Consider the following 13605-nt stretch of genomic DNA (forward strand, 5'->3'; position numbering starts at 1 on the left):
AAAGAAAGAAGTGTGATTCTGTATTTCAGTGATGAATAGGAAGTTCGACTATACTATTTTTGTCAGAATTGTGTCGACATTAATATAGGCGATGTCGCCAATTTTTATCGCTAAGTACTTTCTTTTCGTACTGAAATTATCACTGTTATGATAACAATAACAATAATAAATTTACTATACTTCCACAAGTTATAATAATAGAATAATAACATTTAGTTAAGTTAGTCCTTACCTTAATAGTTTTCTATATTTTATCTAATAGAAGAAAACGTAATGTTATTGTTCGTTTGTTCGTTTATACGTTGGTTATTTTATTATGCTCCAGCAACGTCAACTAAACGTCGTGATTATATGGGCCCTCCGTAACAGATGAAAAGGTAGAAAACATTAATTTACGCATCTTAAATATACTTTATACTTGGTTTAAACATTACTTAGTATTTTGATTATCAGGTGTGGTATTTTCCTTATTGGAAGTTGAACATTTTATGTGAGAATTGAACGTGATTATTTACCTATCTAGTTTCCAAATACGTTGGTATCTTGCAAAGTAGAACTTTGTGGACTTGCACCCTCTCCAAAACTGAAGTGTTTTATGATATTGAGTGGCTCTGAAGTTCTGCAAAACTATAGAGCTGTTTAAGTTTGTATTTTATAAACAATTTGTTAGCTTTTGTAATTTTTTTTTTTTTAACTCACCCAACTTCTACAGCTGAATAACAGTCGATTATGAGCTGAAGTCATCGTACTTTTTTTTCTTTTGTGGCAATATATAGTTCTACACCAAAAGCAGATGCCAAGGGTTTTAGATACCTTCTCTGAAATTCAAAAGCCCTCAGATGTTTTTACATGGCCTTTGTCAAAGGCATTGTATGGGTAGAGTTGAGTCTTTCACTTGACCAAGGGAATATCTAGGCTGTGCCAATTATCTTTTGTGTTTGTTCCAATGAAACAAATGCATTTTTCGCTTTTCATATTTTGGACTTGTAATATCCAATTTGGTACTTTATTATTATTATTAGAAGTGCATACTTATGCGATATAGCATTAGAAAATTAAATATTAATTTTGTAAATTATGATATGTCAACATAATATGTACAGTAAATATTTTTCTTGGCAGAAATCAACAATGGAAAACTTTGCTAAAAGTTATTCACTAACAAAGTCATGTCTACTCCTTTAGACGCCATCTTTGTTTTTATAGATTCGTAGGTCAAAGACAACAATGAATTACAGGTTCTGCTTTACTAAATACAAGTTAGGTTAGTAAAGACAAATTTATCATATTTTAATTTCTTCGGCCACAGCCCACATCTACCAAAACAAAGATTGCGTCTCAAGCAGTCGAAGCAGCTATGTTTGTTTGGGTATAGCTTTTAGCAACTTCTTCTGTTATTGATTTCCTTCAAGAATAATGTATATTACATTGATGTATTATAATTGATAAGATTATTATTTGATTTTCAATTGCCATATTGTATAGGTGTTCACTTCTAAAGATTTACCTCTAATTTTTCCATGGAATGGTTAGATTAGGACAAAGTAAGTTTCATGTCAAGTATTTGTGCTTGCACACTACTGGAATTTTACCATCATTAAAATCTGTATGCAAAGTCAATGGACTATGCCTTCAACCAACTTTTGTCTAAGTACACCAGTGTTTCCCAACCATCTTTCAGGCAACCCCAATATGATCCTCATGATATGACTGCGACCCCACTAATCTATTTTTATATGTGTTAATATATATATGGTTATTGTAACAAATTCATATTTTACAACAACAAAATTGCAAAAGAAAAAAAAAATGCAAAAAATATATATATATACAAGATTACTTGGCAACCCATGGAAAAATGCTTCACAACCCCACTTAAGGTCATGACCCCAGAGTTGGGAAACTGTGATGTATGCCTCGCCAACTCTACTCTGACCCAGTTAGGCTAGCCTAACCTAATCTAACAAGCACTTGTAGAGTATTCCCATCCAGCCACACAATTTACTCTCCCCTACCCATACTAAAAACATCTTGTAAGTTTAAAAAAAAAAAGTAATTTAAACTTTTGATCATATTGTCCATTATATCGAGCATTTACTCATCCCCCCCCCCCTGCAGCATTCAAGAGTGGAATCACCTGCCATTCCATATCGTTAATAGTCCCGCTCTCGATACTTGTAGAAATAGGATCGCCCATCACTACCTCCCTCTCCTTAATCCAGATCCTAGTCCTGGCCCTAATTCTGATTCCACCTTTAACCCTTATCCTAACCCAGTTCCTAGTCCAAATCCTCCCCCCAACCTTGAATGCCCCCACTCAGTGCCTGCAAATCATGCTGCCCGTGAGCGGCCCTCTGCGGGTTCCCGCAAAGAAAGAAAGAAACGGCAGATGAAATCTGGAGTAACATTCAACAGTTAGACAGAAGTTGGTTACGATAGATCAAAGTGTTAGGTAGTGGAATGATGGTAAATATGGCATGTCTTCACAGTGTAGTGAGGATGGTTGAATGATGACATTCTGTACGTTTATTTTTCTCTCCCTTTTTTTTTTTTATCATTATTAGTATTATTATATATATATATATATATATATTTTTTTTTCAAGTGGTGTGCTTGTATATGTATTTACATTATGTACCTGGCTTTGATGAATATGTGTGTATATATATATGCAAAGTGATCACTTTAGAAAATAAACGGAGCAGAGCGCTTTCGTATATTACAGCTTCAGAAGGAGTTTGAATGTTTGAGATGAGGTGTCTGAGAAGTATGATAGGGGTTACTAGGCTGAATAGAGTGAGAAATGAGGAGGTGAGGAGGAGAACGGGGGTGGAAAGGGAGCTGGGAGATAAGGTGGATGAAAGAGTATTGGGATGGTTTGGACACGTTGAAAGAACGAGTGAAGAAAAATAGTAAAAAAGTTGTGGAAGGAGTGAACACGAGGGGACGACCTAGGATGAGATGGATGGATGGGGTAATAGGTGTTTTGGGGAAGAGGGAAATGTCTGTTGAGGAAGGATGGGAGAGGACAGATAAGGGTGAATGGAGAATGGTTGTATATGGATGATGTTGTGATGCATGAGGTGGAATGGGTGGGGGATGGGGGGTGAGAGAGTATGTGTGAGAAAAATTTGATGCAGCCCGAAGGGATTTCTCTCCGTCTTCTCCTTTTCTGCATGAAGGGACGGAGAGGGAGGTTTGTCGATTTAATGAAGCGGCCTTGCTGTGGATGTGCTGTGTCTTGCAACACTGCTTCTGACCCAGGGCAGTGGACAAGATGCAGTGATGACCCATCATCCAGGAGGGCCAAGATAAGAGGGTGGGGAGTGGAATGTGATAAGAATGGAATGGGTGGGAGTGGTTTTTATGCCTTTGTTTTTTGGCTACCTCCCTTGTAAAGGGGGAAAAAGCCTTTTGTATATGTATGTATATATTTAATTACCATACTATAGGTTTTGCTAAATTTTGTGTTTTAGTATAGTTTCACTGTTTTTGGTATACCTCGGGAACTTTGAACAATCAAATAAATGCTTTTGTTTGGGAGGTGGGTAATTTATATATATATATATATATATATATATTATTATTATTTTTATCATCATCTTGGCTTTAGTGAGTAGAAGTGAAATTTGTTTATGTAAAGTAGGGTTTTCAAGTGATTTGTTTGGTATCCAGCAGAAACTGTTATTATAGTCAAATAAAATTTTGTAAAGTGCATTATTGTAGCAAAGGTTTAATGTCAGATGTGCATGCATAAACAATATAGCAATAGAAAATTAAATATAAATTTTGTAAATTATAATACATCAACGTAATACATGTTTTTCTTGGTGGAAATCAATAACAAAAAACTTTGCCTAAAGCAAAGAGAGAGAGAGAGAGAGAGAGAGATGATGTTGTGATTGCATGAGGAGGGGTGGGGGGTGGGGGTAGTATGTGTGAGTAAATTTTGACGCAGCCCGAAGGGATTTCTCCCCGTCCTCTCCTTATATGCAAGGGGGGACGGAGAGGGGGGGTCGCCGATTAAATGAAGCGGTCTTGCTGTGGATGTGCTGTGTCTTGCGACACTGCTTCTGACCCAGGGCGGTGGGCAGGGTGCAGGGATGACCCGTCATCCAGGAGGTGCTCAGATGAGAGGGAGGGTGGGAGGGGTGTGGAGTGTATTTAGGGATGAAATGGGTGGGAGTGTTTTTATGCCTTCCCCTTTTTGGCTACCTCCCTTGGAAGGGGGAAAAAGCCTTGGTATATGTATGTATGTATGTAAATACGCTACTAAACGGAGCTGCGACAATAGGTTCAAGACCCCATGTGATTTTCTGTCCAGTCCCGTCAATGTCAGTTTAATGACTGCGATAGCTAAGTTGTCCCCCAGGAGTTCTCCCACTCCAAGTGAGGTCTTATTTTCGAAACAGTGCTACAGAGCTGAGCTTAACGCTTTTCTTGTAACGATGAGGGACTTCTACACCCCACAGTCCAATCAGATGCCAAAACTGGCTGTCATCATCCACGACAATGAAGACAACTCTGATGACCTCTAGGATTACAGGTATCACATGACTAAATGCAGCTTAGGTTGGGTTAGACCAGTTTATCATACTGTACTTTAATTTCTTTGACTTCTGCATCTATCAAAACAAAATGGAAATAAGCATACATGCTTTTTTGTGTTATCCTCGGCAGTTTGCAATAATTATTTTTGAACCATGTGTTCTTGTCATTATCTGCACTTCATGTATATTGATTCTTTGCCAAATAAATTTATTATTTATTATTATCTTAAGCCTTCATTGCATCTCTGCTTGTTAGTGTATTGCTTTTAGCAAATTTTACTGTTATTGATTTCCACAAAGGTAAATATATATTACAATGATGTATTATAATTTACAAAGTTAATATTTAATCTTCTATTGCCTCTTTCTTCACTCTTATCTTGGCACCTGGATGATGTGTCTTCCCTGCATCTTGTCCACTGCCCTGGGTCAGAAGCAGTGTTGCAAGACACAGCACATCCATATCAAGGCCACTTCATTAAATCGGCGACCCCCCTGTCCATCCACTCATGCAGAAAAGAAGATGGAGAGAAATCCCTTTGGGCTATGTCAAATTTTTCTCACACATACTCCCTCACCCCCCCCATCCCCCACCCATTCCACCTCATGAATCACATCATCATCCAAATACAACCATTCTCCATTCACCCCTATCTTCTGTTCTCTCCCATCCTTCCTCAACAGACATTCCCCTCTTTCCCAAAGCCCCTTTTACCCCATCCATCCATCTCTTCCTAGGTCGCCCCCTCATGTTCACTTCCACATCTGCCTTCCACACCTCTTTCACACATTCTTTCCACATGTCCAAACCATCCCAATACTCTTTCATCAACCCTATCTCCCAACTTCCTTTCCACCCCCCATTCTCCTCCTCACCTTATTTCTCACTCTGTCTAGCCTAGTAACCTCTATCATACTTCTCAGACACCTCATCTCAAACACATTCAAACTCCTTCTCTCTTCCTCTCTTATGTTCCATGTTTCTGCCCCATACAGTGCTATCGGCACAATCACTCCTTCGTACAATCTGTTAGCATCCATTCCCAAATGTCTGTTTCTCATTACAGCTTTCAATCCACCAAGGCATTTACTTGCTTCTCTCAATCTACATTCTACCTTCCTCCACTCCTCCCTTTCCTGCCATATTCACACCCAAGTATCTAAAACTATCCACTTCCTCCAGTCTCTCCCTTAATACTCACTTCCAGTCTGCTGCCACTTTCACCCCTTGTACATCTCATCACCTTACTTTTACCCACATTTATCTTCAACTTCCTTCTTTCACACACCCTCCCGAACTCTGTCACCAACCACCTCAATCCCTCCTCTGATCTTGCTACAAACGCAGTGTCGTCTGCAAACAACAACTGGCTTATTTCCCACTTTTCTCCATTTTCTTCAACCATTTCCAATCCCTGACCCACCACCCATCCATGTATAAATTGAATAGCCAGGGTGACATAACACACCCCTGACAAAGTCCCAGCTTTACCTCAAACCATTCACTCTTTCCATTGCTAATCCTGACACATGCTCTACTACTCTCGTAAGAACTCTTGACAGCTCCTAAAAGTTTTCCTCCTATCCCGTATATCTGCAATACCTCCCACAGTGCCTTCCTGTCCACCCTGTCATAAGCCTTTTCCCAAATCCATAAAAACCCAAAAAACATCCTCACCTTTTCCTATAGCTTTCTCACATATGTCTTACCACAAAAATTTGATCTACACAACCCCTACCTATCCTAAACCCATACTGTTCCTCACCAATTACTCCCTCTGTTCCTCTCTTAATCCTCTCAATCAAGACCTTCCCATACACCTTCCCAACTACACTTAACAAGTAAATCCCTCTGAAACTACTACACTCACACTTTTGACATAGAAAAATTAAAATTGGGCTACTGAGGTTATTGCTCATTGGAGAAGACTGTGTAGGCTGAATGGGTTCCTACACTGAAAAGAGCCAAATCATGAATATATAAGCTGGCTATATTATTTTTGTCATCCATTGCCAGCATGAAAAGTGGAACATTTGAGAAGACATCCTTGCAGGACTCCTTCTGGTTGAGTGTGCGAGGAGGAGAGGGATGTTTCCACGCAAACTCTGATAGTTCGGTGTGATAGAAAATTTGTTATGAATGTTGGTAATTCTCCATGTAGACCTAGGAAGAAAAGCTTCTGTTTGATCCACCATTGCCAAATTGGATTTGCTCCAGTTTCTCACAAGATAGTGTATGTGCCGTGTACCCCATTAGGAGGTGGAGACATAAGGTAAAAACTGGTACAAGAATACCTCGCTATACAACAGAGTTGTGTTCCCAGCTGACTGGTCGCAATGCGAAAATTCGTATATCGAGGTGGGGTTTACGTGAACATAAATGGGGGGGGGGTTGTGTTCATGGACCCCGTGAACCCCCTCCTCAATTTTTGCCTCCAGGGGCTTTCACATACACCCAACATTTGTTTTCCCCACTTTATAGCACTCGGTCATATAGTGAAGTATTCCTGTACTGTATCTGCTTAATTTTTAGTGCAGTGGAAAGGAGCAACACCTGAGGGTCCCATCTCATATTTTCCTACTTGTCTTACCTAGCTTCAGATTCGTGTATGGTTCCAACTAGAGTTATATCCTTATTTTCCAATTACATGATAAGTTCATGTACAGGGATTTCTCGATTTGTGTGTGTTTAGAATATGCAATATTGGAATAACACAAGGTAAAAAAAACCTATTAGTTTTTTCATATCATGTGGATTATTTGGAATAAGATGATGTAAAAAATCAAGTAAACAATAGCAAAAGTTAACTGTTCGCTTTATGTGATTTTTATGTGACGCGATCCCTTCAGGAACATATCCCTTGCATGAATCAAGAAATCCTCGTATTGTTCAAGCTTGGACTATCATCTCCCAAGCTATATGTAAACAAACGCATAGAACTTAGGCACGGAACTTTGATATTTTTTATTTGTTTAACATTGTTGTATTTTCTCTTCCAGGCTTCACCAGTCCAGTACATTCAAGTTATGAAGACTTCGCCTTTTGAATTATAGACACGAGAACACAGGACATTGGAAGTTACACAAGTTCAACAAAGATGAAGAGATAGGTGGTGCACATGGAGGATGGCCCAGTCCTTAACCGTTTTATTGTTTCTGTTCTGCACTTTCTTCAGTAAGACCTTCTCGGAAGATGGAGTGTACGTCACCAACTGCTCCACTCTGCAGATGGGTCAGTATCTGTGCTCAGACCCCGTCATCGATCCAAAGACGCAGCAGCCGGCCGGATGCACTCCAGAAGGGAAGGCCAAGGTTACATGTTATACCGCCCCAAACATAGTGTGCAACGAGAACAATTCCTCATTCGAAAAGGAAATACCCTGTCGCTATACCACTGGTTACTCTTACGAAACTGCTTTACTTCTTTCTGTATTTTTAGGAATGTTTGGCATTGATAGATTTTACCTCGGGTATCACGCGGTCGGACTCGCAAAGTTCTGCACCCTTGGTTTCATGTTTCTCGGACAATTAATTGACATCATCCTTATAGCCACACAGGTTGTTAAGCCTGCCGATGGATCTGAATATATCATCAATTACTATGGTGCAGGTATTGAAGTAATAAGAATGGATAATATGACATACAGAATGCCACAAGCGGATTGGGAAGTAAAGTAACTTTTTACGCATAATTAAAGATGTTGTCATATGAACCTTGTTTGCATTTTACCTTTTTTAATCTATTTACTTTTTATGTCCCCTCATCCGGGGATGGAGAAGGGGGGTTGCCGATTTAATGAAGCGGCCTTGCTATGGATGTGCTGTCTTGCGACACTGCCTCTGATCCAGGGCAGTGGGCAAGATGCAGGGATGACCCGTCATCCAGGAAGTGCCAAGATAAGAGGGTGGAGGGGAGTGGAGTATGTAGGGGATGGAATGGGTGGGAGTGGTTTTTATGCTTTTGTTTTTGGCTACCTCTCTTGTAAGGGGGAAAAAGCCTTTGGTTGTATATGTATGTACTTTTTATGTATTTACTTTTCATAGTAACAGTAAAAGTGCCTTGACTTTGATTCCTGCTATGGATGTACTGTGTCTTGCTGCATTGCTTCTGTCCCAGGCAGTGGGAAGGAGACAGGGATGACCCATCATCCACGAGGAGCTAAGATGAGAGGGAGGCGAGGGTGGTGGACGAGAGTGTGTGTATCCCTTGGCTTGGCAACCTCCCTAAGGCCCCAGTCACACCAAACTTACGACCTGTTTCTGACCACCGGCGACCAGGTGGTCGCTGGCCAGTTGCAGGTAGTTTTAGGAAGTCGCTGGTAGTCGGTAATAAGATAGATAAATAGACAGATCAATAGATAGATATATTACAACACACACACTGAATAGTCTCCTGTACATAGATTTTCATTTTATCAACCACATTAACTTTCTCCATTTCAGTTCCTTGCATAGGTTTTGTGTCACCGACCGATCACTTGATTCTCGGTCGAAGGTGGTCAGAAACAGGTTGTGAGCTTGGCGTGACTGAGGCTTTATAAAGGTGAAGAGGGCCTTGGTATATAAATGGATAGATTTGATTCCTTAAGGAACCAGGATAAAAGGTCATGTGTGTTGGATAGGTGAATGGCGGATGTGTCTTGGCTGGTCCCCCCTTATAAGGGAGAAAGGGCCTTTTAGTGTATTTACTGTTTTATAGATCCTGCAGCTCTTACTCTACTTACTCTACCAAGAAAAGGATAGCGAGAGCCTGAAGTGGGACTCAAGGACAGATCTGGAAAAGGAGGACCAACTTCTGCCCTAACATTTCCAAGTGGCACTCCTCAAGACTTGCTCCTACCTGAGAGTTGCCAAGAGTGAAGGCAGTGACTGAGGCTGACAGTATTTTCAGTTGTCATCTCTTCCCAATAAATAACAAGTTTTTCCAACCAACAATCTTTTTTCTTTAAATGGTGTAGAATGTGAGCAGCACAGCTCAACAGCAGCCCTTTTAGGGTCCTCTCTGCTCACCCCACATGGGGAAGAGCCCAGAAAAGGTGACCTAAACTTAACTTCAAATCTAACCAAGCTGAGGAGCAACCCCAGGCATGGTCACTTGTAATGTGGTAAGAATATTGACTGCAATGATATACACATACCAAGGGCTTTTTCCCCCTTACAAGGGAGGTAGCCAAAGTCAAAGGCATAAATCCACTTTCACCCATTTCATCCCCCACATACTCCACTCCCATTCACCACCCTCCCTCCCTCTTTTCTTGGCTCCTCCTGGATGACTGGTCATCCCTGCATCTCGTCCAATGCCCTGGGTCAGAAGCTGTGTAACAAGACACAGCACATCCACAATAACAAAACAAGAAAAAGGTGGGTAACAACCCTCCCAACACCAAAGTTCCTCTTTGCTTTCACACCTCACCCTGCAACACCTCACAGTGAGTGAAGCGCAGAGGCCTCCCAAGACTCGAGAATAATCTACACTGGTAACGTGAGAGCAATTACCCACCCTCTTGAAAGAAGGTAATACCTGCTGCCTTCAGCATTATCAGCAGAACCAACACCCAATAACTATAACCCTGATCCCATTAAGAGATATTGCATTCCCAAACCTATGCTGCCCTGCTAACCAACTTGACCCACACCAAAACAGAGTAGATCTAGACTTGGGCTACCCAAGATTTTTGGTTGTGGAATTTACCAACAACAATAATAAGTAAAGAAATGTCCCGTGAGAATATGCAACATATTTGAAGACCAGTGTGGAACTCCTCGTGATGTGTGGACCCAAGGAGACACCCTGACAATAGAACTAGAATCGTTAGCTTGATACGACAAAATTGAAACCTTACGACCTGGGAAAGTACTCCAGTTCCAACAACACCATAGAGACCTTTTGGAACAAGTGTGGGAGTAATCTATATTCCACTTGTACAATACTGCACAGAAGAAATAAAGGAAAAAATGCAAAATACAGTAACAATAAAAGTATAACAAGTTCAGAAAACCATAAGCAGAACAAAAAAATAGTACCCCAACACTAATAGTGACCTTTAGTCAATTACAACATCTAACCTACCAGACAGTAGGTTATCAAACCTAAGTGAAGAAATACTACCTACGCCCATGTGTCTTCAACTGCCAGCGCTTTGGACACACTAGACAATGATGGTGCCACCTAGAAGGTACGTATACATTGCTTAGACCTCATATTTACCTAGTTGTATTTTACGGGAAGGGGAGCTATGCTCGTGGTGATCTGTTTTTGTATCTCGCAAGATCAAGTTCCCCGTCTGGGGTATTGGCTGCTTGTTATTGTGCCAAAGTAGCATGCAGTCGATACTTTAGGGTCTATATGGGGCGCCCCTACGGACCAGAGCCACACATCATTTTGTCTATGATAGAGGAAAACTCTGTTCATAGAGAAATGACACTTTTATACTACGACTGTCCCTCTGTTATGCTGTCCCCCAACCCCTTGTTGCTGTCCTGTACCATTTCTCTCAGTATTTCTTTTAATGTGGTGGGGGAAAAGAATACTGCCACATAGTATTCCCACTTGGATCGTAAGAGGCGAGAAGAAAGGGACAGTATTGGGACTAGGCATCCTTCTCCTTGTAGCCCCACAGGGCACATTCCTAAAAGTAAAGGCAAAGGCATAAGAGGGTCTGGAAGTTCTCGGACCAGCACCCTAAGGTTTGGGTCTTTTAATGTGCGTGGATGTGGTACAGATGAGAGTAAAAGGGAAGAGATAGGTAGTATGTTTGTGAGAAGAAAGATGGATGTGTTGGCTTTGAGTGAAACTAAGCTGAAAGGGAAGGGCGATTGTAAGTTTGGGAGTGTAAGTGGGAGGTTATCAGGAGTGAAGAGAGGGCGAGGGAGGGAAGGGGTGGCTATACTAGTAAGTGAAGAGATAGGTAAACGTGTAGTGGAGTGGAAGGAGGTTTCCTCAAGGATAATGTGGATGAAGGTGAAACTGGGAAAGGAGATGTGGGTTTTTGTAAGTGCATATGGGCCTGGCAGTGAGAAGAGTGTAGAAGAAAGGGAGGCCTTTTGGATAGATTTAAATGAGTGCATAGAGGGTTTAGGGAGAAGTGTAAATGTAATAGTACTGGGAGACCTTAATGCTAGGGTAGGAAAGGAGCCAATTGATGGAGTGGTTGGGAAATGTGGAGTTCCAGGAAAAAAATCGTAGTGTAGAGTTGATGGTGGAAATGTGTCTAGAAAGAGAGTTGATGATAGCAAATACAGTGTTTTGGAAGAAAGTCAAGCATAAGTCCACATGGGAGAGGGTGGCGGAGGGAAGGGTGGTAGATAGAGCTTTAATGGACTATGTAGTGGTAAATAGGATTATGATAGGAAGAGTTAAGGATGTACATGTGCTAAGGGTGGGGGAATATCAGATCATTTTCTGGTGGAAGGTAAGTTGAGAGTGGAGGACAGATGGAGAAAGAGGAAAGGGACAAAAGGTAGGGAGGTGCTTAGAGTGAACTCTTTAAATGAAGAGGAAAAGGAGAAGGAGTACAAGAAGAAGCTGAAGGAGGAGTGAAGGATAGAGTAGAGGTAGGTGTGGAGGAGGAATGGGGATGGTTCAAGGAGGGAGACACAGTGTGCAAAGATGGTGTGTGGAACAAGAAGGACAGGAGGAAATAGAAGGAAGGGTAGTGAATGGTGGGATGAGGAAATGAAGAAGGTTGTAGAAGAGAAGAAGCGAGCTTACACAGATTGGTTACAAAATAGGACGAGGGAGTCATATGAGATGTACAAAGAAAAGAAAAGAGAAGTAGAGCATAAGATAAAGAAGGGAAAGAGGAGAGCAGATGTGAAATGGTATAAGATTATAACAGAAAATTTTGAAAGAAATAAAAAGATGTTTTGGAAGGAAATTAAGAAAGGAAGAGGAGGTGAATCAAGTAGAGAAGAAAAGGTAAAAGGTGCAGATGGAGAGATGATAATGGAGGAGAAGGCAGTAAGGGGAAGATGGGCAGAATATTTTAGGGAGTTGCTAAATGTGAAGGAGGATAGGGAGGGAAAGATAGCTGCAGTGGGAAATGCTAAGAAAATGAGAGTGATGAGTGAGGAAAATGGAGGAGAAATAAGGAAGGATGAAGTGAAGGCAGCAGTTAAGATGATGAAAGCAGGTAAGGCACCTGGTCTGGATGGATGCCATGCAGAATGTCTTAGAAAAGGAGGTACAGTGCTTGTGGACTGGTTGGTGAGGTTATTTAATGTTTGCTGGAGAAAAGGTAGAGTGCCGGAGGACTGGAGGAGTGCTTGTATAGTTCCACTGTACAAGGGGAAGGGGGACAAGTGTGAGTGTAGTAGTTTCAGAGGGATTAGCTTGTTAAGTGTAGTTGGGAAGGCTTATGGGAGGATCTTGATTGAGAGGATTAGGAGAGGAACCGAGAGAGTAATTGGTGAGGAACAGTGTGGATTTAGGACGGGTAGAGGTTGTGTAGATCAGATTTTTGTGGTAGGACAGATATGTTAGAAAGCTAGGAAAGGGTAAGGATGTTTTTTTGGCTTTATGGATCTGGGTAGATAGGGTAGATAGAAAGGCACTGTGGGAGGTTTTGCGGATATACGGGATAGGAGGAAAGCTTCTAGGAGCTGTCAAGAGTTTTTATGAGAGTAGTAGAGCTTAGGTCAGGATAAGAAATGGAGAGAGTGAGTGGTTTGAGGAAAAGGCAGGACTTCGTCAAGGATGCGTTATGTCAACCTGGCTGTTTAACTTATACATGGATGGGGTAGTGCGAGAGGTAAATGCTAGGGTAGTGGGTCAGGGATTGGAGATGGTTAAAGAATATGGAGAAAAGTGGGAGGTGAGCCAGCTGTTGTTTGCGGATGACACTGCGCTTGTGGCAGGATCGGAGGAGGGATTGAGGAAGTTGGTGACAGAGTTTGGGAGAGTGTGTGATAGAAGAAAGCTAAAGATAAATGTGGGTAAAAGTAAGGTGATGAGATGTACAAGGGGTGAAAGTGGCAGTAAGCTGGAAGTGAGCATTAAGGGAGAGCGACTGGAGGAAGTGGATAGTTTTAGATACTTGGGTGCAAATGTGGCAGG

The 13605-nt window shown here is 41.3% G+C and overlaps 1 protein-coding gene across 4 annotated transcripts; it reads left to right on the top strand.

The window, feature by feature from the left end:
• The first annotated feature begins 252 nt into the window (after window positions 1–252).
• Window positions 253–8263, top strand: bisc (TM2 domain-containing protein 1 biscotti). 4 transcript variants are annotated; one of them, XM_076203915.1, is made up of 2 exons: window positions 253–377; window positions 7551–8263. In XM_076203915.1, exon 2 carries the CDS (start codon window positions 7677–7679, stop codon window positions 8226–8228), a length of 552 nt encoding a protein of 183 aa, XP_076060030.1. In that variant the 5' UTR covers window positions 253–377; window positions 7551–7676; the 3' UTR covers window positions 8229–8263. The 4 variants fall into 4 exon arrangements, with proteins under 4 accessions (XP_076060030.1, XP_076060031.1, XP_076060033.1 ...); XM_076203916.1 differs by lacking the exon at window positions 253–377 and adding an exon at window positions 541–643; XM_076203918.1 differs by lacking the exon at window positions 253–377 and adding an exon at window positions 1244–1264.
• The last annotated feature ends 5342 nt before the right edge of the window (window positions 8264–13605 follow it).

Source organism: Oratosquilla oratoria, chromosome 20 (genome assembly GCF_046742065.1).
Source record: "Oratosquilla oratoria isolate Oo_2021 chromosome 20, ASM4674206v1, whole genome shotgun sequence".
In the NCBI taxonomy this organism is placed as follows: domain Eukaryota; kingdom Metazoa; phylum Arthropoda; class Malacostraca; order Stomatopoda; family Squillidae; genus Oratosquilla; species Oratosquilla oratoria.

Excerpts from the sequence above, each read along its gene's own strand:
- bisc (XM_076203915.1), top strand. The coding sequence starts at position 7,677 with ATGGCCCAGTCCTTAACCGTTTTATTGTTTCTGTTCTGCACTTTCTTC.